This window comes from Podarcis gaigeae (genome assembly GCF_964106915.1).
Source record: "Podarcis gaigeae genome assembly, chromosome: 11".
In the NCBI taxonomy this organism is placed as follows: Eukaryota; Metazoa; Chordata; class Lepidosauria; order Squamata; family Lacertidae; genus Podarcis; species Podarcis gaigeae.
Window position 1 is genome coordinate 36140188 of NC_139687.1, and position 25090 is coordinate 36165277.

Below are 25090 nucleotides of genomic sequence, written 5' to 3' on the forward strand. Positions count from 1 at the left end.
GGGACTTGTGCAGGAATAGTTCAGAGATGTGTTACAAAAGTACTTGAAATGGTGTGTAATTACAAAATGACTGTACATGGTGTGGGGGGGAGGGATTCACTAGTGAGTGAGTGTTTCTAATTCTATGCAGAAGAGCCAATCCCTAGAACTGTAGAGTTGGAAGGGACCACAAGGCTTATCTAGGGCAACTGCCTGCAATGCAGGAATCTTTTTGCCCAATGTGGGACTCAGACCCACGACCCTGAAATTATACTCTACCAACTGAGCTATCCCTTAGTTGACTCTTATTCAAGGTCAAAGGGAGCACGGTTCTGTAAAATAATAATAGTCCAAAACATAATTGGCAAGCTGCTGTCCATAGCTGGTTATCACCCAATTTCATATAGCAGGAAAACACTCAATAGGCATAGGCATAGTAGCAATTTTTAAAGATATACTTTAACTGAGTTCAGTTTGCTCTTGTCTTAATTGTTGGCCACCTGGATTCTGTATGAAAAGCTGCTGATATTCCTGATGGTAGACAGTATATTTTGCCAAAACAATTATTCTGCAAAGTTTTCAAAACTTTAATGGAGTTTGAATCAGAGAGCATTTGAGTAAGTGCTTTGCTACCAAATATCTTTAGGGCAGGTTCAGTGTTGCATTGAGCCATTCTGTCCAGAAGTTGGGCTGGAGAAACGGAACACGTGTTTGTGCTTCTCAGTGAATAAAGCAAAACCATAGCTACTAAGGCTGGAGATGGTTTTTCTTGAGAGATGCTTTGTTTTTCATAGTGAGTTTGGCCCCACTGCTAACATTTGTAAAACATGTCTTTAAATCAAGGGTGGGAAATCTGTGGCCCTCAAAATATTGTTGGACTCCAGCTCCCATCAGCCTTAGTAAGCATGGCCAGTGCTCAGGGATAATGGGAGAAGTAGTCCAACAACATATGGGAAGACAAGGTTTCCCGTCAGTGTTTTAAATCAAAACGAAACTCTGAGAAATAACAGAGAGGTGCATATACAAATCATGAGCAGTCCCCCCCCCCAACAAAACCCCTGCCTTTGCTTTTCTGAAAAAAGGATAGTCTGTCTCTTTCTCACCAGAGTATAACATTTTCATTGGATGTGGTTATATTCCCATTTAGTTGTTTTTATGGAATTATTCTCCTTTTCTCTGGTATTTGATTATACTAATTTTATATTGCAGTTTTTAGACAATGTTATGCCTTTTTCATGAGCAGCTTGGACATTTCCCTTGGGGAGACAAGTGCAGTGCTTTTTTTCTTAAAAAAAAACACATATAGGGGTACTCTCATTTTCCTACTCATATTGAAATACTGCCCCTCAATGAGGTCAAACTTAGATTCACAAAATGTTTAGGGGTATGTGTACCCTACATCCCTCCAGAAAAAAGCACTGGACAAGTGGATTATAAGTAAATACAAATCTGTGTAGTAAGGTGTTACCAGGGGAAACACCCCAACTCTGCAATTGAGTAAGAGCGAACTACTTGCTTTCCCACTCCAGTGATATGTAACTTGCTCAAAATTTCATTTGCTCTATGCCAGTATCAAACTTCCATCTTCGAGTACCACTTTAATTATAATACCATTAACCAATGGTCATGTTTCATAGAAATGCAAATATGTTGAAAATAGAAAAAAGCCTTGTTGGCTTCACACACTTAATTAGGTCTCTGCCTTCATTTTTGTGTATGTGGGCACCTCAGCAGTCTGGGTTTCTTTGGCTGAAAATACATCACAGTTTAAATCATTAGGTGTCACATCTACTTTTGAAACAAAGCTGAAGATCTTTAACACATCATTGAGCTCTCCACAGGCATCATGTTTCGATAATCTTGCACAATAGATAAATCATGGTTTACAAGACCTCATCTATCAAGATGCTGAACTTGTTTATTTGATTTTTGCAGCTCCTGGGAATTCCAAATTCTGAGACTCAAAGCCCCTTTTGGAAGAAAATGTGTCACACATATAAAAACATTTATTAATAAAATATGCTAGAGGGCAAATGTTCATACTATCTATACTCTTCTGGGACACCTAGCTGCCTCCCACCAAAGAGATATTTCAGGTCCCTGCCCACTTTGCTTCAGCTTCTAGTTGCTTCTAGACTAGGGGTAGCCAATGTGGTTCCATCCAGAAATTGTTGGACTCCAATTCCCATCACCCCTAAGCGTAGGCCATGCTTGCTGTGGCTGATGGGAACTGGATGTCCAACAACATCTATAGCAATTGTTAATGTGTATTCCATTCATTTTGTCATATTAATTCACTCTCATGCTATATGCATATTACCGTTTGCTCCAGTGCACTCCCACAGCTTTCTTTTTGAAGCTGAGTTCCGCACAATCTACCTGTGTTGCATTTTTTCAAGAAATACTCCTTTGATGTGTTTCTCCTCAAATGAGCTTCCATCTAATTTGAAAATGCAAGCTGTGAATAAACTGAGGTGTGTACATTTCAGGCAGCCTTTGTGCATGTGCAGATAACAACTTTCAGTTCAGGGGTTGCAGGTACAGAAAAACAAACCAGGTAATGTGCATTAGAGCTGGAAGATATCTGATTTTCAACATCACGATATATCACCAGCTAAATATCACAATATCTTGATATATCACGATATATGCATATATCTATGTTGGCAGCAGAGGTCCCACCATACTGCTCCACAGCGGTGGAGCGTGCACTGGGCTTCCCCGCAGCAGAGAGCCTTGCCACACCTCTGCAGTGGCAGAGGATCCTGCCATACCTCCCCGCAATGGCAGAGGGTGCGCTACACTTCCTCACAGCAGCCGAGGGCCTTAATGAGGCTTCCTGTGGCAGAGGAGGGCCTTAAATGGTAAAGAAGTAGTAGATTTAATAAAAATATTAAATAAACTTTCATATATTATATTTAATATATTTCCAACCAATTTAAGAGTAGTTTAAGTGATTTACTAGTCAAGTTGCATCTGCTTCCCCACTCAGAGGTCTAAGTACAACCTGTGCATGCATAAGTCCCACTCAGTTCAACTAAACTTCTACTTTCCTGGGAATAAGCCTCATTAAATTCAGTAGGGCATGCTTGTGAGCAGACACTCATTTGCTTGCACTGCTGACCGAAAAACACCCTCCCCATCATTCTCACAACCTCCCATTTCAGCATTAGGCAGCCAGCTAAATCTTCTCCCCTCCATTCCTCCCCCCCCAGAAGGGACCCCCCCCAAAAGCCCTCATTCCACTTTCCAGTTCTTTGTTTACTTTGACTCTTTGATTGTCTAGCTGTGGGGGGGTCCCTCCTGGATTATTAGCAGGTTCCGCATACTTAGCTGAGCTCTAAGTGGAAAGATACCCAGTGAAGATGCTGGTTTGTGTGAGGGCTTATGAGTTAGGAGGGAGAGAGCAAACAGAGCTGGAGACACTGTGCCTGCAAATTATCTGTAAAGTACCTGTTCAACTGAGCTACCCCCCCCCAAGCTGTTATGTGTCCACCTTTTGTTCACAAGTATATTGCCTTGTTGAACTACTTATCACAATGTTATTTCAATACTGGTACTCAAGGGTATAGCGATTTATTGCACAGCCCTAATGTGCATCTGGTGAAGAGACCCTAGCCCTCTCTCTGATGTCTACAGCAGCTTGCAAATATGACTTCAAACACAGCTTAGGGAAACAACATTGCCACATTTTAAGCCATTAATGTGTATATATTCCCATTTCAAAATGGAGAGACTGAAATGTTTGAGGCTTCAACCCTCTTTTTCATGGGGAATTGAAAGGCTCACTGAGGACCGGATGATGTTTTTAGCATTGGAAGTTGCCTTATACTAGGTCAATCTGTTTATCCATCTAACTCATCTGCTCTGACAGGCTGTGGTATTCTAAGATCCCAGGTCAGGGTCTTTCCCATGCCTTCTACCTGATGAGAGTGGCAGTAACTTGAATACAGGACCTCTAGCATCTGTTCTTACCACTGAGCTATGGATCTTCCATTTCTCACTGCTCCACAATATAAATAGGCAGTGCTTCAAAATGCCATGCTTGAAATCTTCAGGTAGGCACTTTTTGGTCTAGAACAGATATTTTAAAGTGAAGGGAATTGATTAAAAAAAAAGTTCTGTCAAGGGATGAGGGTTTTTTTTTTCCAGAAAAGGATGACATGTAAGACAGCAATGTGGCATTATATTCATCTAGATGAGCTACCTCAATATATACATGCTAAGAAACATACTGGGATTCAACTAACGTATCCCAGTAGCACAACGGGACTCCCCTGCCTCTGCCTACACCTTCCCAAAATTGGGGTGGGGTCAGAGGAAATCCCAAAGCAGCAGGGGCAGAGAGGTGAATAATTCCATCTGGCAAGCTGAAAAGCTTGCACTGGCAGGATGATTGCCACAGTGCTACATTTAATTTCTCCTGTTTTATGTGCTCTACCCTGAAATGTGAACGATCCCCAGTGCATTGTGCGTCTTTGGATTATACTGCTTGCTTGTCTTACTGAGGCCAAGGATTACAACCTCAGTTCCAGTGAATATTTTTTTATTTTCCCTAGAGGAGTGCATTTTGATAGCTAAGGAAGTCCCATGTTTGCTTGTGCTGGCATGATTTCTTTTCTTTGATGAAATTGAATGTGTCAGCGTTTACTAGACCCAACTTCTGTTGGCATAAGAGAACACAAAGATCTCTTCCCCCACCCCTGCAAAATCAGGCAACATTTTTAAAAGCTCATTTTTTTGCATCAGAGACAGCCAAGTTGGCTGCCTGTGCAAAGATGCTTCTTTATCTCACACAGCTAGTCACCTAATAAAAGTTTTCTATTACTTTTGACACATTTAATGCACTGAATATCATGCTATTGCCAACTTTGGCAGTGCACACACCTACCGCCCCCCCCTCCAAATCTTGGGGACTGTAGTTTATGCCTCACAGAGCTACAACTCCCAGCACCATTAACAAACTACATTTCACAGGATTTTTTGCAGTGGGGGGAGCTTTTAATTAATGGTGTGTATGCTGCCTTTGTTGGGATTCAAGCCACTATTACTTTTCCGCAACTCACAGGTGGGAAAACATTGTAGGAAGAGACAATTGTCAGCAGAAAGTTGTCGTCATGCCAACCCCTGAACATGCTGGTCCTTCATCCAGAATTTTCCCTGTTTGCCAAACAGGGGCTTCTGATTTGATGTAGAGACATGACTGTAGAGTGATCCTATGGCCAATTACCGGTGGTAGGGTTTTTGTTTGTGAGAAGAATTAATCCCAGAACATTGCATGGGAAACACATTGTGTTGTTCAGTCACATGCACCATTCATAATCACTCTGAGCTTGGAGTATTGCCATAAAAAGTGCATTTCAAATTGCAGAGTCACACCAATTTGTTACCATGACAGGGTCGATTGAGAACTACGTGAATGCTGTTGCTGCATTTCGCATCAAAAGTCTGAGAGGGAGAAAACGTATCAGAGGCACCTCAGTTTCAGAGAAAAGTGAAACCAGGCATTAGAGGCATTACAAAGACTTAACAAAGTAGGCTTTATCTCAGGCTTGTCAGTTAGGATTTTCGCTGTAATGCCAGAGGGAACTATCGGATAAGGGAAGATACCTTCAAAATAATACGTTCAGCGCTAGTACTAAAGCAATCCATCAGTGACTTCATATCATTACCTAGGATTAACTAGGTTTTCGATAACCCTGTTCTGTAGTTGCTGCATCATAGTATCTCATTTTTATAGTAGTAGGGGGTGGTGGTTTTTCTTTTACGCTCAGGGTGAGAATAGAGACAGAAATACTATTTTTACTGTTCTGCAGTTGTCTTAATTGTAAAAAGTTGGACATAAATCAATATTTGTGTCCATCCAATTAAATGTTATAGTCTCTTAACTACCTGTTAATTTGGCTACTTGAGCAGCAGGGAAGAGACTGAAGTGTGGCATTGTGTGTGTTTAAATCAATAAACTGTTCATTCAGATATGGCTTTATCTGTGCCAAACTTATTCACAGTGTGGGATTAGAATAGCTCTCTTCCACCTCATATTAAGGCCACTTTGGATTCAGATTTGTAAGTCACTTTGGAGTGGAACACAATGCATAGAAGTGATCAGAGCAACACCCTATTAATAATTAGATATTTTGATCTTGTATGCATTGTGTTCTGTGTGCCATCATTTCAGTTTCCAAATATCAGGCAATCTGGAGCTGGTGGATAACTTGCAAGGCAGGTAAAAATTATTTTAAAATGCCATAAAGATTATGTGCACACACATGTATGAGCATGCATATTTATTACATAAACACATATGCATGTGTGTGTGTGTGTGTGTGTGTAGTTGTGTACATACTTAGTGACCTCCTGAGCCTTTATATCCAATTCAGTCTCTGAGATTATGTGGACGAGCACTGTCAGTTTCCATTCTTCTGTGTTTCAGAAGCCCAGCTAGCTTCAACTAGAAGCCAGCCATGTACTTTTACCAGTTCCATGCTGTGCAATAGTTTTGCTATATGTTTCAGATGCCTCTTGAAGATCTTTTTATGCCAGCAGCCTGTTCAATGTTTTATAGTACTCATCAATTTTCTTGTATACTACCCTGATAATTTATATGGAGGGGCAGTCTATAAATATTTTTATAAATAAACAAAATAAATTTTTATATACACAAACATACTTTATATGGTTGGTTTGGCTGCATCCTTGGTCTTGTGGAACCCTCTTTAAAGGCATGTTTATTGAAATTAAAATATTCTTGAAGCACAAGCGATAAAGCTGCAGAGTCATTACTATAATGTGCACTGTTATCAGAGAAAACAGCTGTAAGCAAGCATGATCTGTAGTGAGTTTTGTACACTGACCTATCAAGTTTCCCAGCATATAGAAACCTGATCCTCTCTTGTTCATTTCCTCCCTTTTGTTATTAAAGCAATTTAAATAATCCTAGTTTCTGAAACCATTTATAAAGGGTCACATTCTGAGAGCGCACACATGATTTGGAAAATAATCCTGTTGATAACAAAGTTTTCCTGCAACGTAGATGCATTAGTTAATTGCATGGTATTGATTTATCCACATAACTAATTTTAGCCCGCTGTTTATGGAAAAATTCTGGGTAGGAGATGCTATGTAGCAGGGGTAGTGAACTTCAGGCTCTGGGACCAAATATGGCCCCCCTGGCCACTCTGTCTGGCTCTTGGGACTTTCTTCAGCTCACATCCCTCACTGGCTCTGCTCCAGCTTAACCCCCCCCCCCAGCTTAATGTGCCCCTGAACTGAAATAATGTCTCTACCTTGCATGGATGTTGAAGGAAAGATGGAGAGGGCCAGTGTGGTGGCCAGTGTTGAACTAGAATCCGGGAGACCAGGGTTCTCATCTCTGCTCAGCTATGAAGCTCACTGAGTGACAGTGAGCCAGGCACAGTCCCTCAGTCAACTTCACAAGGCTGTTTTGAGGGCAAAATGGGTAGGGGGAGGACCATTTACACCATATTGAGCTCCTTGCAAGAAAAGGTAGGATATAAACCTCTCAACCCCCAGATTTGCTTGCCTTTTCTTTTACTTTCTTGCAGCTATGTGCCTATAACTAAACAAGTACCAAATTTTCAGTAAGTCAGAAACAAAGGATGCATATGAGAGGAGTGTTTTTTTCCTTTGCAAATCTGTATTCAAATTACTCACCTACAATAAATGTACATAGTTGTTTTGCAAGTAAATTGTGCCATGTGTGGGAGCTGAGGAGGAACAGTGACTTAGGAGTTGATATTGAGAACTATGCAATCCTTCCTAATGTAACATATTCTCTTTTGTGTGTTGCAGGTAGCATAGTATACCTTGGGATGATGGTGGGGGCATTCTTCTGGGGAGGCTTGGCAGACAAGGTGGGAAGGAGACAGTCTCTTCTCATATGTATGTCTGTCAATGGATTCTTTGCCTTCCTTTCATCATTTGTCCAGGGCTATGGCTTCTTTCTCTTCTGTCGTTTACTTTCTGGATTTGGGTAAGCTCTTCCTTTCTTCCTTTCATTTTCTAATTTAACTTTACCTTTCCCTGTTCTGGGGAAAAGCTTGCTCATTGTTGTTCCCATCCTGCTGTCAAGAGCCCAAGGTACTATTGAGGGTACAGTCGTACCTTGGTTCTCGAACACCTTGGTACTCACATGTTTTGGCTCCCAAACCCTGCAAACCCGGAAGTAAGTGTTCTGGTTTGTGAACGTTTTTCAGAACCAAACATCTGACATGGCTTCTGCTTGACTGCAGGAAGCTCCCAGAACAGATTAAGTTCGAGAACCAAGGTACCACTGTATTGTGGTTGGGCTTTATGTTTACTCAGACTTTCTCAATCTGCATTTGCTCTTGTGCTTCGCTGTCCAGACTCTAGCCTGTTGTGCTGTGAAGGTGCCCTGTATGGATAAAGTTCATGCAAAGAAGTGGTCAGTGGTTTTAAAAAAGTGAATATTGTTTTCCTTTGACACACACTGGGGTACTTAAAGTGGCATGGCTTGGCTGAAAATTTCACTTGCACATCTGTCACTGTATGCCTGAAAGAAAAATGTCAAAACAATCCATTTAGAAATTCACACACTGCATAGCTTAGGATTTAACCACCTTGCATTATTATCAGTGGTGATAGATTCAGAGAGCTGAGTATACTTTTGATATTGTACACTAAATTTAACATATTTTATGACACAATGTAAATAAATAAAACAGAAAAGTAGTAAGTTACAGTTCCCAAATAATATATATAATAAGGGAGACAGGTGCACTTCACCAGGGAGGGCATTCCACAAATGGGGAACCACCACTGAAAAGGCCCTGTCACAGATCATCATCAACTGAGTGTCCCCAGTAGCAGCACCACTAATGAAATCTCACTTGCTGAGTGTAAGATCCAACATGGTTGATGTTGGGGGAGGTGCTCTTTTAAGGACTTGAGTCCCAAAATATTTAGAAGTTGCTGCTTTCTTTTCATCCAGTGTGATACCTCGATTTGTTCAACTGCTTAAAGATTTGTGTGGAATACTGACATATCTGAAAATATTCTAACATTGTAAAGTAATTTCTCAAGGGTGGTAACAGCGAGATTTAAGTAGTTGTTAGAATTGCAGCGGAGGAGGACATTTGATTTCAAACATTATAGTTTGCCTCTAGTAATGTACAAATAGAATAGACAGCTGTGCCTTGGAGCAGGATTTTGAATTAGGAAAAATATAATTTATGTGAAGAAAATATTCCACTATTGTAAGTTTAGACTGCTTAGCAAATCAGTTTCAACTATTAATAAGATATACTTTTGTGTTAGATAAACAGGGGTAACTGGAATATGAAAAAAATATTGGAGAATGTCTTCTTAAATAAGGTAACAGAAACACCATACATTTAAGGCACCCTTATACCACTTTAACTTTCATGGCTTCCCCCCCAAAGGTCCTGGGAACTATAGTTTGCTAAGGGTGCTGACCTCTCAGACCTACAATTCCCAAATTCTCAATGTCTGTTAAAATTGTATAAAGGTGCTTTCAATGTCTGGTGTTGATATGACTGAATAATGTTATCTGCAACTGCTGTTTTGGCTGCATATTGCTGATACCTGCAGGAAAATGAAAGGGGATAAATTATAAATCGTGTCCATATGCATTGGGTTTTCTGAATAACAAACCAAAGCTGAGCCAGGAAGGAAGGAAGGAAGGAAGGAAGGAAGGAAGGAAGGAAGGAAGGAAGGAAATGGAAAAGATAATTTTGGCACTAGGTTAGACGGAACTGCTGAGAGGTAGTTTGGAGGTTATCAGATTTTGCAAAATGTGACCATCATTGTGTTCACTAATTCTTGGTAGAACTTCTGTGGCACACAAAATCATAGGGGTCCTAGCAGGGATTGTCAAACACACTGATGGACAACTTTTCATGAAATGTTATGAATGAGAAGAACCATATTGGATCAGATCAAAGCATTAGTCCAGGGATGGGGAACCCGTAACCACATCTAGGAAGATGTTATTGGATCAGTCCTGATCGTGGCCCTACTAGCTGGGGCTCATGGGAGCTAAAGTCCAAAAGCCTCTTGGGACCCTAGTTCCCTTATCCAGTCCAACAATCTGTTACCACACTTGTCAGTCAAATGCCATCTGACAAGTTTACAAGTAAGGCACGAGAGCAGCTTTTCTCTCCCATTTGATTCTCCCCAATATCTTGTATGCAAAGATACATTGTTTATGAACATCAGGGTAATATCTATCATAGCTTGTCAGATGCTGATGTGGTTGCTCGAGAGCAAACAGGCAAGAACCTGTCTTTTCCAGGCTTTATTCTTAGTGCAAACTATTTACAGTGAAGAGCGTCGTAAGTTCATTTCTGGCTGAATCACTAGCAGAATCTGGGAGTTGTCGGTCTTTGTACCTCCCCCAGCATAACAGTCGCGTGACCCCCAACCTTCTCAGCCCCTCCCTGTGCCGAAACCTACTGCGCAGAATGTGCGCTGGCAAAAGGGTACTTCCCTCCTCTCCTGTTTGCTCAGGCTCGGTGTTGAGGCTCTCCCTAGCATCCCCTGGTCCCTGCACCTCCTCTCCACTGGAGGTGGGGGTTTCCTCCTCGCTGGAGGAGGAACTGCTTCGCAAGATTTTCGGAGGTTCCCTATAACACAACTGCCCTCCCACCTCTCGTCTCTGAGCTGATGGCAGTTCCCTGACATAGCTGATATAAGTTGCTTCCAAAGCCTTTTCATTATACTAACCTTCACTACAGTGAGTAGCAGGGATATGGGTTACAACTTAAAGAAGGGTATATGCCTATTTCGTAGTAGTGATTGTTTAAGATGCCTACCCCACAAAGAACATTGAGAAATGTCCCTTTTTGTCCCTTGTGGCAAATTCTGATCTATCTTTACAAGCATACACACACCAGGATCCTTTCTTTTTCTGACCATTTTCTTTTCAGGAATCATTCTGTTTCTCTAATGTCAATTTGCAGAGTTTGGAAAGAATGGGTGGTTTCTTTCTGGGAGGAACACACATCACTTTGGTCTTCGATTATGCAATGTTTTTGCTTAAAACCACAGAGTGATGTAGTATGTGTTTTGTATTTGTGAACTGCAGCAGAGTACAAAATCTTGCAAAAAGGGACTACCATGCATACTTTTCCAAGTGCATGAACCAATCTTGTATAAAATAATGCAGGAGTACTTTCTCAAATATTGGGTCAGCCAGGGTCTCAATAACACTACAAAGGAACTTGTCCCTTTTGCACAATACAGGGACCCAACGTTAGTCCCAGAGAGCCAAGACACACTTTGAAGTATTCAGTAATCAGTACCAACTGTACCAAAAGGAATCATTGTGAAAAATAGAAATCCTTAGGTGGGGGTGTAAAAATTTGTCCATTCTCAGGGCGCCATATTACCAAAGTCCACCTCTGTCTACTGAAAGCTGCTTGCTTTAACATACTAATTGCCCCCAAAAGGTGCTGCAAATGCCTGCTTGGAGAGTTTGATTTTCAATAGGAAAACCATGGGAAAACTCCATTACCTAATACTATGCTACTCTACAGATGTTACTGGACTCCAACTCCCCTAAACCCTAGCAAACATTGCCATTTTTTATTATTTATTTATGAATTGCCTTCTACGTGTATGTCAAGGCAATTTACAAATGTCAGCCACATCCACACCATACATTTAAAGCATGTAGCTTTCCCCCAAAGAATCCTGGGAACTGTAGTTTGTTAAGTGTGCTGAGATCTGTGGCTCAGTAAAGGGTAAAATACAGTTCCCATGCTTCTTTGGGGGAAGACATGTGCTCTGAATGTATGGTATGGATGTGACCAATTGAAAACCACTAAAAACAACAATGTCAGTGATGTCCAGACATAGTAACCCAACACATTACATCAGATACCCCTGCATTATCATTTTTAAAGTGGCTCTGGAGTAATAATTTGATCAGCTGAATGGTACATGAAATATACTAAATATTAAAACAGAAAATAGTAAAAGCTCCTCAGATATACAGCGGTAGATGTTTAATGCAGTCCCAGTCCTGATTCTGTTGTCCCACATGTCTTTTTAAGCATTATGGTCACTGCTGACATCAGAAATCAGAAGCTTATGGTAATCAAAGGCTTAATTTTAGATGTGAAGAACAGCTTATGTAGAGTGGGAGCTGCTTATCAGTTCTTGTATAGTGATGACAGAAACTCAGAAGTAACATAGTAGTAATGAATAAAAGTGCTCAGTTGCCAAATGCACAGCACTTGCCCATTGAATTTAAAAAATAAACTGGAGGAAAATTCACCCAAACGATGTGAGAAACAGTACAATATATTATAACCTTTCAACATTTCTACAGTTTTGAATGATAGAGTTCATTAAGAGATAATGATTTAACAATTGAGATTGTGTTGCCTTCTGCATTTAAATTCAGCATAGGTCTAAGAATACCCTGATGCAACAGAGGACCATGCAATAACAACTAAACTGTATAATTTCTTTCTTAACCAGAATTTAGTTGAATAATTCTTAGACATTATTTGAATTTTTTTTACCTATATCCTGAGTCATAACTGCACCAAAAGATTTAGTGGCTGCGTTCTCCCAAGCTGCAAAGGCATGATTTGTTTTAAGCCTGTTTCTCTTGCTTCTCTTCTTTGCTAAGTTAATTTCAACAAGCCTCAAATCTTCGAACAGAGGGGAAAACAAACCATTTCTCATGTCTCATTTCTCCAGCAAGCTGGGTCCCCCACAATGCTCTTACCTCATGTCACTGTAGCTTGGTGAGCGTCTGGGGTGGGATTGTCAAATAAACCATGGTCAAGCAAGGTTATTGCATTCAGTCAAAATGCCAAACTGTAGACAAGTTATTGCATTCAGTTAAAACACCAAACTAGACAAAACAAACATTTCACCTTATGGTTGGTTGCTAGAAAATAAACAATGGTTAATGTGCTGGGCTGAGATGGAACACTGAAGCAAACCACACTTTGACTAGACAAACCATAACTTTGTGTTATATACACACAAGGCTGGTGTAGTGAAATAGTTGTTTTGTACACTACCCATTAAAGACACAAATAAAGACAGTGCTTGTTCATAGTTTCTGTTATGGTTGTATTCAATTTATACTCTGTGTCTTCAATTAGGATTGGAGGAGCTGTTCCAGTTGTATTCTCCTATTTTGCTGAAGTTCTTGCTCGAGAAAAACGTGGAGAACACTTAAGTTGGCTTTGCATGTTTTGGATGATTGGGGGCATCTATGCATCCGCCATGGCCTGGGCAATCATCCCTCACTATGGTAAGAAGCATATTTTTTGTTGCATAAAGCTACTGATATCAATGTACATAAATGCTAAGCCATAATCATTTACAAGGCATTTCAGTGTTAGAATTGATTGTTTCAAAGAAGCAGAATGTGGGGGCAAACACTTTACAGTAGGTAGTAGTACTATTGTGATTCGACTTGTCCACGCGTTTTATGTTCCTAACATATGATTAACTTAATCTCTAAACAGACATTGGGGTGTGCTTATGAGAGATATTTTGAAGAGTTCCTTTGTTTTGGCCTCTTATATGTTGATAATTGCTCAGTGAGTTCCAGCTGGAAAAAAGGTCTGGTCGTACCAAATTGCTTAGAGGTATATCTCACTTGTGTAGAGGACCATGCAAATATATATTTTCAAATCTGGTTTCTACTAGTGTCATTTGACAAAGAAAGGGGTTTATAAATGCATGGGGTCATATAAATATGCATACTCATAACAGTTTAATTTACTATACTTTTTTAGTGTATAGTATAGACTATTTTATAATAGTCTAAGGTGTGATGGCAAGTTTATATATTTTATAATTGCAATAATACTTTTCTTTAGCAAAGCTGAGCATAAAAGTAAAATTAAAAGTCATTTTTAAATTATCAAGAGTGAACAATGATTGTTAACTTTTACAAAATGTGCATTTTTAAAACTTACCTTAAGGCAAGGTATTTATATACATGACTACAATAAATTGCTTTCAAAGGTTACTTTGCTTTATTTTAGTGTAGATAACTTAGCATTTTTATTGCAATGTTGTTCTCTAACTTTTAAATGTCAGTACTTTGTAGCCTAGAAGTATTTAAAATACCTTTCTGCAATGCATTGAACTAATTTTCTCATTGGACGAATCTGAGGCTTATCCTACAGCTCTAAGTCAGCCTAATTTAACCTTTCATCGCTGATCTTCAGTATCATATCTAGGAGCCCATCTGTGCTTTTTTGTCTGGTAGTTCCAAATGTTGTGGCAGATTCATTGGTAAAACTGGCCATCCCAGATCATGGATAACAAAGGATGTAGCTTCCTTATCATAAAAAATGCAAGCTGGGATACAGAAAACTTGCCACAATAATTATTCATTCTATTGACTCCCTCTTCAGGAGTGAACATAACTGGTGTAACATAGAGATAGGCTGTTGGACCCACAGACATACCTTTAAAGACCTTGGTGATGCAGTAAATGATGGGCTGTGTTCGGATAGGAGATACAGGCAATACTGCTTTTGCAGTTTAGGAGAGAATCATATATATTGGAAAGGACAACCCATCCATGAGGCAAGGAATGCATTGCCTGCTGCTGCCACTGCCGTGTGTTCCTTGGAGGCTGAATCTGCCGCCTCTTCATCAGCTGCCTCCAAGCTGTCTCCTCCCATCCCTAGGGATGAAATGGCAGGAGTTGCCCTCTGGGGTCTCCTGGACTCTTCACCTGCCTGGTGTGATTCAGAGCAGGTCCCTTTACCATCCTTTGATTCCCACTTCAAGGAATTGAAGTTGATAACGTTGATTTGATTTCCCCATTTCCTAATGTAGATCTTCACCCGCTCCCCTTGTTCCAGATGTAGACCTTGTTCCCAATGTAGATCTTTATTCCCCACTTCTTCCTGATGTAGATTTTCACTCATTGCTTCTTCTCTGATGGGAGGTAGCGCCACTTTAGAGTTCGCCCCAGGTGCCAAGATGTCTGGGGCTGGTCCTGATTGGAAATTATGTCCCACACACAAAAAGAGTTGGGGGAGCAACACAGTTTCACAAGATCATATGCCTCCATCCCTTGGACTATGGCATTCATGCTAATGCCTGGTCTGCTGCACAGCCTAGCAAGAATCACCACTGGAATCTGCACAATTCTCATGTGGCTTTATGGCATCAGGTGTAGTGAATCCATGTGCTTGCCTCTTGAGGAATATTCCACCTGGAAGTTCCCTTGGGGAAAATAAGGCACTCCACTGTTTTCAGCATTAACTGTATCAGCAAATTATAAGGTCCTTGTTCTAGCTAAATTCCAATGAAAAGAATTATGCAATACATAATAACACAAATGCTTATCTCTCACTCAGCATGAATTAAGGTACATATTGAGATGAAGCCTATTTATACTGGAGTTTTTTGTTTTTTTTAATGAAGATATGTTATCATTCCTTGTAGCTCTTTGAGCTAAAGAGATTCCAGCCCCAAGTCACACTGGATGCAATGTTGGGCTGGATAGGTGCTAGTAAACTGAAATTGAATCCTTGTCAGATGGAAATTCTGTGGGTGGGTGGCTTCTGAGTGTGGGAATTCGGCACTTTACCTGTTCAGAATGTGGTTGCACTATCTTTGAAGGAACATGTGCACAGTCTTGGAGTGTTCCTGGGTTTGTCATTATTGCTAGAGGCCCAAGTGACCACAGTGGTGAGGAGTGCCTTTTACCAGCTTTGGCTGGTATACCAGTTATACGCATTTCAGGAGAAAGAATCATCTGGCCACTATTGCCAATGCTTTGAAAACCTTAAGACAATTACTGCAGTGTGTTCTATGAAGGGCTCCCCTTAATATTTGAAGCACCATTTCTGAAGGAGCTGCACTGGATGCCTGTTTGCTACCAGACCAGGTTACCTGAGAGAACATCTTTTCCCAGACGGACCTGTCCAATCACTTAGATAATCATTAGAGACTTTCATGGTTGTGCCAGAGCCTGTAGAGACCTATCTGGTAACAACCAGGAAGAGAGCCTTTCCTGTGGTGGCCCTCCCCTCATAAGGCACAGACCAACTTTGATATAATTTTAGCTGAAAACCTTCTTGTTCAGCATGGTTTTTGCTAGCTGTTGGTAATAGCAGGTGGAGTTGTGATCTAAACCACTGAGCCTCTTGGGCTTGCCGATTGGAAAGTCAGTGGTTCAAAGCAGCATGATGGGGGGACCTCCTGTTGCTCTGTCCCAGCTTCTGCCAACGTAGCAATTCAAAAGCATACCAGTGCAAGTAGATAAATAGGTACCGCTGCAGTGGGAAGGTAAATGGTATTTCTGTGTGCTCTGGTTTCCATCATGGTGTTTTGTTGTGCCATAAGTGATTTAGCTTTACCTTTAATAGCCACCATAGAAGTTTAAGTGTATATATTTTTCCTGACAGCTTGATAGGACTTGATTTTAATTTTATTTGTATATTTTTGTATTGTGCTTCATGTTATGTGGGCATTTTAACTATAAAGTATATAAATATCTTCACACAAACTGTTTGCTTTAGCCTTCTAAGTCCTTAGGATTTATCTTTAAGTACAGAAGAAATTTTTAGTGTATCTTACTGTACCACTTCATTAGGCAGTTGCATATTTATGTCGTAAAATTTACACCTCAAAAGTGGTTACACAATATAAAACAGTAAAATCATTTTTTAAAAATTGCAACCTTATTTTAAAACATACAAAACTTAAAAAACTAAAACAGATTAAAGTTACCTCAGTTTTCTAAGCATTTGGGTAGGCTTGTCTAAACAGGCACTGTATTGTAGTATTGTATTATATTACGTTACGTTACATTGTTTGAAATAAATAATACATTTATCTGTTTGTTCCATACTGAACCCCAGCTACCCTGTATGTGTTGATATGTGAATAAAGGAAAATTAATGGTGGTGGTGGAAAATAGAGGGATGGAATTAGCAACTACCATCATTGTATGTGGTGCAAGTCGTAGGGATTTTACCTGTGATAATATTACGATGGAATAGTCAAACTGAGTGAGCCACCACAGCCTGACGTTATTCAGGATAGGCTGCAATTCACTGGTGAAAAATTTGCATGATTTTTAACTGGGAACTGTAAGTTAAATTATTTGTACTTTTTCTGTCCTGCTGCAGTCCCTAGAGGGAGATTAGAATCTCTCTGATATGGTAGATCTCGTTGTTCATAAGGCAGGGATGTGCCTACAATGGTCCATAATAAAAGAATAGGAAATGATTTCACACCCTGCTGTCACAACAGCAGACTGCTCCTGAGAGATAGAAGCCAAAACTACTTCACACCTTGGAGAAGTGTTCCAAAATTATTTATTGCAGTTGTTGCTGCTGCACCAACACCAAATGGGATATCTGTAAAATGAAGAATAGAAAAAAAATAATCAGTCTTGGTTTTGTCTAATACTGAAGGTCTGTGTTCTTACTGGCATTGGACATGTGTTTAGCATGCTAAAAACCAGTCATTTTGTGTGTGTCGTAAACACATGGACAAGCGCATATCCAATGTGGGGTGGGCAGTTTGTATTTTATTTTATTTTATACTGTACTGTACTGTACTGTACTGTACTATACTATACTATACGATACCTCATCAGCCCTTTACTGTGACATCCCAGGGCAGGTTACAATAATTAAACATACAATGAAAGAACAAATTAAGGAGATAATAATAATAATTTTTATTTATACCCCGCCCTCCCCAGCCAAGACCGGGCTCAGGGCGGCTAACAAGTAATAATAAAAACAAGTTGAATGAATACAACTTAAAAGCAAGATTAAAATACAACATTAAAATATTAAAATGTAGCCTCATCGCAGGAGGAGAAGGAAAGGAAAAAAAGAAGAGGGGGAGGGAATCAAATTGGCTCCAAGCCAAAGGCCAGGCGGAACAACTCTGTCTTACAGGCCCTGCGGAAAGAAATCAGATCCTGCAGGGCCCTGGTCTCATGAGGCAGAGCGTTCCACAGACCGGAGCCAGTGTTGAAAAGGCCCTGGCTCTAGTTGAAGCCAGATGCAACCATAAAAGAAGGAAATGTAAAAAACAATTGCCAATATAAAAGTAGGTTATTTTGTTTTTTTAAGAGTTCCAATAGAGATGCTGACTGGGATATGGACAAGAGAGTTCTGAAACATTATTGCAGAAAATTTGCCCCATGGAATTGCTTAGGCCAGAATAGGTTAAAAAAAAATTAAAGTCAGGAAAAGAGAGTACTTTATTGGAAGATATAAAGGAAAGAATAATAATACCACTAGTTTGTGAGTGTCTAGAAGAGAATGAAGGAGTAACTACTCCCTCTCTTTCCCCCAGTGGCCAATTCCAAATATTCTGTCACACACTGTAGAGCAAAGGTGGGCAACTTGAGGCCCTTCATATATATATGAAAATCTACGAAAGCAAATATATATATATATATATATATATATATATATATATATATATATGAAGGGCCTCAAGTTGCCCACCTTTGCTCTACAGTGTGTGACAGAATATTTGGAATTGGCCACTGGGGGAAAGAGAGGGAGTAGTTACTCCTTCATTCTCTTCTAGACACTCACAAACTAGTGGTATTATTATTCTTTCCTTTATATCTTCCAATAAAGTACTCTCTTTTCCTGACTTTTCCTAAGTGGTACTCAGGATATCACTCAAGAAATCACTCAAGGTATCTCTCAAGTAATTAAGGAACAAAAGAAGAAAAGGCACACTAGCCTGGGAACTTCCTCTCTGCCCAGAACATTGGAGGCTAGACACCACACCCCCTCTACAGTATTTATAGGAACTCAAACATTGAGATCCCGCTCTGTTCCAGTAACAAGAAGCCGAAAGCACCAGCCTGAAGATGACGAGTGAGACCTCGTCGAAACGTCGCCTAGACACCCCAGCTTTTACACGGGAAGACACCCGAGGACACCAAAACCTGCATTCCTGTACCCGTGAAAATCTACGAAAGCATATATATATATATATATATATATATATATATATATATATATATATATATATATGTATATATATATATATATATATCAAAAACCCTCTGCAAGCTGTCAGCTCAGACTTCAGCCAGAAGCCTCTACATATGTAAATTGCATTGGTCATTATTACTTCTAAAGGCTGTTTGCTAGGAATCATGTACACTCTGATGGACAACCTATGGAATTTTCTAGGGAAATGATCTCCAATGCAGATAGAAGTGGAGGAAACAGGGGTGGGGGATACAGGAAGAGAAGGGATCTACCCCATACTCTCTAGAACAGACACACTGAGTTCTGCTGGGGAATCTGTCATATTTCACATCTTACTGTCATGGTCCGCTCTACGGGCGATTGAAGTCCCGGCTGTGGACGTGGGGACCGGGGGCAAGATGGTGGGGTGGGAACAGGAACAAGAGTCCAGAAGCCAGGGGTCTGAGGGTCAGGAAGCAGGGAGTCATGAAGATAAGGGTCTGAGGGTCAAGAAGCCGGGATCTGATGATCTGGAAGCAAGAAGCCAAACGCAGCAAGGCAGGAAACGTGTTGCTGTGGCAAAGAGCCGGAGGGAAATGCTGACCTTATATCCCTTCCTGCACTGAGTTACCAAGAGGCCTCACCTGTGCAGCCGTGCCTTGCCTCTCCAGAACAAACTTAGGAAGGCCCCAGTCCTGCGAAGCCCTACTGGTCACGGGGCCTGGCTCCTGCACACACTCCTGACACTTACTGGTGCAGTGGGCATGGATGCAGCCAGGATTTTTGTTGGAGGGGGCAGGACATTTGGGAGGGGGTCAGGGCATTTCTTAGGGTGGGCAGAACCAATGTGATTGGTCAGTTAGTTATTTCTATTGTTTTACCTGATCTGGGGGAGGAGCTGCACCCCCCTGTCCCCCCTGGCTACGCCCATTGGCGGCTTCTGCCAAACCTTAGAGCCCCTCATCCAATGGATTTTCAGTGCAGGATTACACCATTAGAGCATGTACTTAAAATACTAAAAGCAACAAGAATGAGAAAGTTCTACAGAATTTTGAACAGATGCTTGTGCAAATTAGGATAAGCAAACCAAATTAAATCCCCTGGTTATCTGTCTGTGGTGTTTTCTCTGCCATGATGCAAAGGGTTTCTTTTTGTGAGTCCCCCACCCCAATCATTTAAATGTTTGCCTTCTCTGTGGTTAGTAGCTTAAGTAGCATTTTAGCACATCTGCTTAATGAACGCTGAAAACATTTCATTTGTAAGCGCAGTAATTACCCTTTCCTGTGATTCTATAGGCTGGGTAGGAAATAAAAGAGGGGAATTGCTTGCCCAGAGATGGTAAACGAGGAGTGGAAATCCTCTAAAAATAAAAGCCAAAGTATATATGGCAGTGCCAAAGTCAAACTAGATGGGACAGTGAAATATCATTGATTACCCCTCTCTCCCACACACACATCCTGCACACACATTTAAAAGGAGAAATCAGCCACAAGAGCTGTTGATATAAACACCCCCCCTCAAAAAAACCCTGCTGCTTTCCCTTGGGAGGTGGTTATCCTTAAGGTATTTACTTGCTTTGCCTGTGGGCCAAACAACAACTTGTATGTGTTTTTGCTTGCATGTGTGTGTTGTGACAACAGTGGAAGTCTGTTGTTGCTGCAGCTCTGAGCTGATTCTTCCTCTCAACTCCAGGTTGCACCAGAAAGTTTTGGCCCCTTTTGGAAAGCTGGTCTTTGGCAGCTGCCTGACGATGCCTAGGCTTGTATGACAGGAGTGTTCTTAGCTAGTCATGCAATAAATTCTGCATATGTATCCCTTCCAAATACTATTCATCGAGTTTTAAATGTATATGTCAACCAAACAGGTGTTTCGTTGTTGATGTGGAAGTAAGTGATTTATGGGCATCCAGACACAGGATGTCTTGAAGGGCATAAATGTTGAGATCAAGAAAAGAGAAGTGATTAATCAAAGATGTTAACAATGTGTTAAAGGTATCCTGCGATAAGGAAAGAATCTGAGGTATGGCTGAGACACATTTCTTAGTATTGGGTTGTTGTTGTTTTGCAAATTCAGTGATATTTAAGGTCTTTCCACAGCCTCTTTTCTTTTGCAGATATGTTTGAAACTAGGTGCAAAGCAAAATCCTCCCTTTTGTGTCAGTTCTGCTGTCTCAGCTTCTTAAAGTTCTTCACTTCTCCAGAGCTATTAAATTTGTATATTCTGCTGGAGGACAGTGCTTAAACTGTGTGGGTGAATGAGTAGTGGATGTCCCTCCACCATACTGATGTTCTCTGGTGTGAATTCCACATGCTCACCTAGTTTCAGGGAAGACAGTTCATGTGATTCTTTTCTCACCCTTAGGAAGACTCAGGCAGTGTTAGAAACCCAAGGGGCAGGCTCCGAACAGCTGGGCACCAAATGGCTCCTTAAACCAGAGTTGCAGTCACCAAGACGGAATGCCTAGATGCCATTAGGGGGCCAGGAAACTTGAAAATTGCATTGGTTTCCTTTTGATTGTACTTGCTTTGTCCTAACCATATGAATCTCTTTGTTGGAGCATGTGAAATCAAGGCAAAGTTACTACTGGAAAATATTGTTACGTTTGAAATGATCAAAGTATTTGCTTAAGAGTAAAAGCAAAGCAAGAGAACAAACCAATCATGTCGTGTAATTGTGCAGATGAGAAAGGTATGTTTAATGAGCATGTCTATAAAAATAAATTACATTAACCCCACACCGCTCTAAAAGGATAGCCAAACTAAGGAATTAGAAAGTAACCTTTTGAAAACAAAGTGCAGCTTCCCATTCCTGTTGCTGTTTCCTTGTTACAGATTGTTGTTGGTTGTATACCATGTTTCCCCAAAAGCCTGTGTTTTGTAGTGGGGTGAGAGGAGCAGGAGAGGGACACTGTCAGATAGTTTCGATTTGCTGCTGATTCCTACATCTCTATTTTTATGCATTTTAAAATGCTGTGACTGAAGAACAGCACTGAGCCAGACCCAATCACGTACTCTCCATAGATGTTGTGGGTATATAAATCTCGGGGGCTGCTAACTCACTCAGCCATAGAGTCAGCTCAATTACGTGCTGCAATCCTTGTAATGAGATTTTCAATGGTATCAGCTTAGCATTAACCCACAGTGGCCTGTTCAGCCTTTCTGTTGTATAATTAGAGCATTACCTTTCCAAGTTCATGTTGTCTCTGATCTGCCTTGAACTGTTGTTATCGAAAGTTCAGTGTAAATATTTAATAATGACAGCCCAGTTGCTTTTTTAGAACTAGCCTGTGTGGTGCAGTGTCTAGACTGATACCTAACACAGTGTGATTGAATTTTCACTGATACACCCAGACAAATCTTGTTCACCACTGGGGTTAGGGATCCTACCTTTGTTTGACAAGATCGCTTCATATCTACCTATATAATCCTCACCTATGTGGAGCTTTTCCCCTTGCAAGATTTAGCGTTATGCTATCTGCCATTCTGCAGGGAAGGTTCTTGAAGGTTCCATGTTCAGAGAGGTATTGTCCTTGTGGTCAAGGACAGTTCAAGACCATTGCACATGCCTTGTTTACTGTCCATTTTATGCAGTAATTTGTGACAAATGTTTGAGCCCCATGTTGAAGGAGTGGTTAGGGTGTTATGACTCCTACAGGGTTTCCTTTTTATTGAATAGCTGAAGGCATGATAGCATGGAAAAAGTAGCAAAATATCTGAGCAATGCCATGAAACTGCGTTGTCATAAGACCTGAGTGGTACTTTTTAACCTTATTAAAGCTGTATATCTCAAAGCATATGTTTTGATTCATATGTTCCTGTCCTTGTACGCCAATAAAGTTTGTTTGTTTGTTTGTTTGATTTTTAATGAGCAGGTATGCTGTACATATTTTTGCTTAAACTTCTGGTGCAGTTTAAAAGCTTACATGTGATCATCAACAGGTATGAACCCCTGTAAAATTAATCATCATGCCTTCTTTACAACTTGTTTTCTGACTAAGACCAGCAGATAAATAACAGAATAGTTAGTGCCTAGTAACGTATGTCATAGCCATATTTCAGTTGACTTGAGTTGCTAAACTCCCTTTTGGACTGTGACCAATAACACAATGGGACCCTGAGATGGGAGTAGGTGTAATTTAATCTCTCTCTCTCTAATTCTGCAGAAAATTTCCAAAAGCCAATGTTCTTGCTATAATGTAGGAAAGAGAGTAAGAATAATAAAATACAACATGCTTGAAGTTAGTCTTTGCATGTTCTTTATATTCTTAGCTTTCTTTCCTGGAATATAGCAGGCTACCCTTTCTCAGTTATTTATTTGAAAGAAAATAATAATATGATGACTTGCAAGGGAACAGAATTGCTCTACCCAGAGAACATCAATTTAGGATGCTGATAGGGATACTGAACTGGAGATTCAGGCTGCATATATAACCACACATTATATGACTTACTCAAAAGAATGCTGGCAACTTTTCTTTGATAAGGGTCTGGGAATGGTAGCTCTGTGGGAGTAAACTACAGTTCCCAGGATTCTCTGGGAAAAGTCACATGGTTTAAAAGTATGGTGTATATGCAGCCTCAGAGTCATAGCATCATAAAAAGAACATCTTACTACTTGGTAAAGTAAAGTGTGGGATATCGCCTTGCTGGAAAAACTAACAAATAAGCTGAGATTCATCAGTGGCCAGAGAAAAAAGAATGATTTGGTACCTAACATGTTTGCTCTTGAGACCATCTTGGCTTTGAGTCCTGGAAGACCCCACTGCCTGTCTTGCAGGCCATTATTCCACCTGGTGTGGGAGGGCAGGGCCCTGACTGACTGAAGCTACAAAAAGCTGAGGTTGCTGAACAGACTTGGGTTGCGTTGTTTGGGGGAGGTTGGGTAGGGAGTTGTTGCTGTTGCTGCTTTTTAAACTTTATTTTAGATTTTGTTGTGATTGATGTGGAAATAGTTCAGTTTGGTTGTGTATACTTTAATATTTTATTTATTGTTTATGACTGCTTTTATTATGTTGTAGATATTTTTCATGTTATATAGGGTAAAGGTAAAGGACCTCTAGATGGTTAAATCCAGTCAAAGGCGGCTATGGGGTTGTGGTGCTCATCTCGCTTTCAGGCCGAGAGAGCCAGCTTTTGTCGAGAGCTAGCTTTCTGGGTCATGTGGCCAGCATTCTGGTGCAATGGAACACCATGATGGAAACCAGAGCACGCGGAAACACCGTTTACCTTCCCACCACAGTGGTACCTATTTATCTATTTGCACTGGTATGCTTTCAAACTGCTAGGTTGGCAGAAGCTGGGACAGAGCAATGGGAGCTCATCCCATCACACAGATTCGAACCTCTGACCTTCTGATCGGCAAACCCAAGAGGCTCAGTGGTTTAGACCACAGCGCCACATGCTCCCATGTTGTAAGTCACCTTGAGCAGGGTTTGAACTGTGGAAAGGTGGCTTACGGATATAAATATGCATGTATGTAGGTTTGTGGTCTGGCTTTATTTAATTTGTAGGCTAGGAAGAATATGGCCAAGGACCCCCCTTTGGCCTATGAACAAATATGGCTGATATAGTGACTCAGGGCATTTGAATACTATAATTACTTTCCCTTGGTATAATAGGGTTCATGTTTTGCAGCCTTGTCTTGCATAACCATTATGTCTATGCTATAAATAGTTTCAGGTCCTACCTTCTATGCATTCACATACTTCTGGTTTATTTATTTTGGTTTTATTTTGTGTATGCATTTGTTTGACAATGATCTGTAGCATGTAGAAGAGCCTAAATTACCGGTATTAAGTCTGCTACATCTTTCTAAACGCGATCTCAAGAGTGGGACACCACAGACTTTGTGACTTTAACACTGCCATTTCCCCTGCCCTTCCCCTTCCTGTCCCATTATTTTGGTTAACATCAAACCTAGGTAACAGTTCCAAACCTTGCTCACTATTGTGTAACATTTTGGTTAGCCTCCTAAAAAGTATTGGCCAATAATGGCTTTTGTTACATTATAGTTTTTTTGTGTTGATTACGCTTTTACCACATTCTCTGTACTGTTGAGGCTAAATGAAAACAAGCAGCCCCACAGGGGGGTGATATGAAATTACCGGTATCTCTTAATTCTTTCATACTAGTTTTCATGAGCAACTCTTATTTGCTTGT

At 40.6% G+C, this 25090-nt stretch overlaps 1 protein-coding gene across 1 annotated transcript in view; it reads left to right on the top strand.

The window, feature by feature from the left end:
• Positions 1-25090, top strand: part of SV2C (synaptic vesicle glycoprotein 2C) — a 98932-nt gene that overhangs the window by 33467 nt on the left and 40375 nt on the right. Inside the window, exons 3-4 of the mRNA XM_083703206.1 lie at positions 7792-7972; positions 13104-13255. Of these exons, the coding sequence (XP_083559332.1) occupies positions 7792-7972; positions 13104-13255 (333 nt within the window). The remainder of the gene's footprint in view (positions 1-7791; positions 7973-13103; positions 13256-25090) is intronic.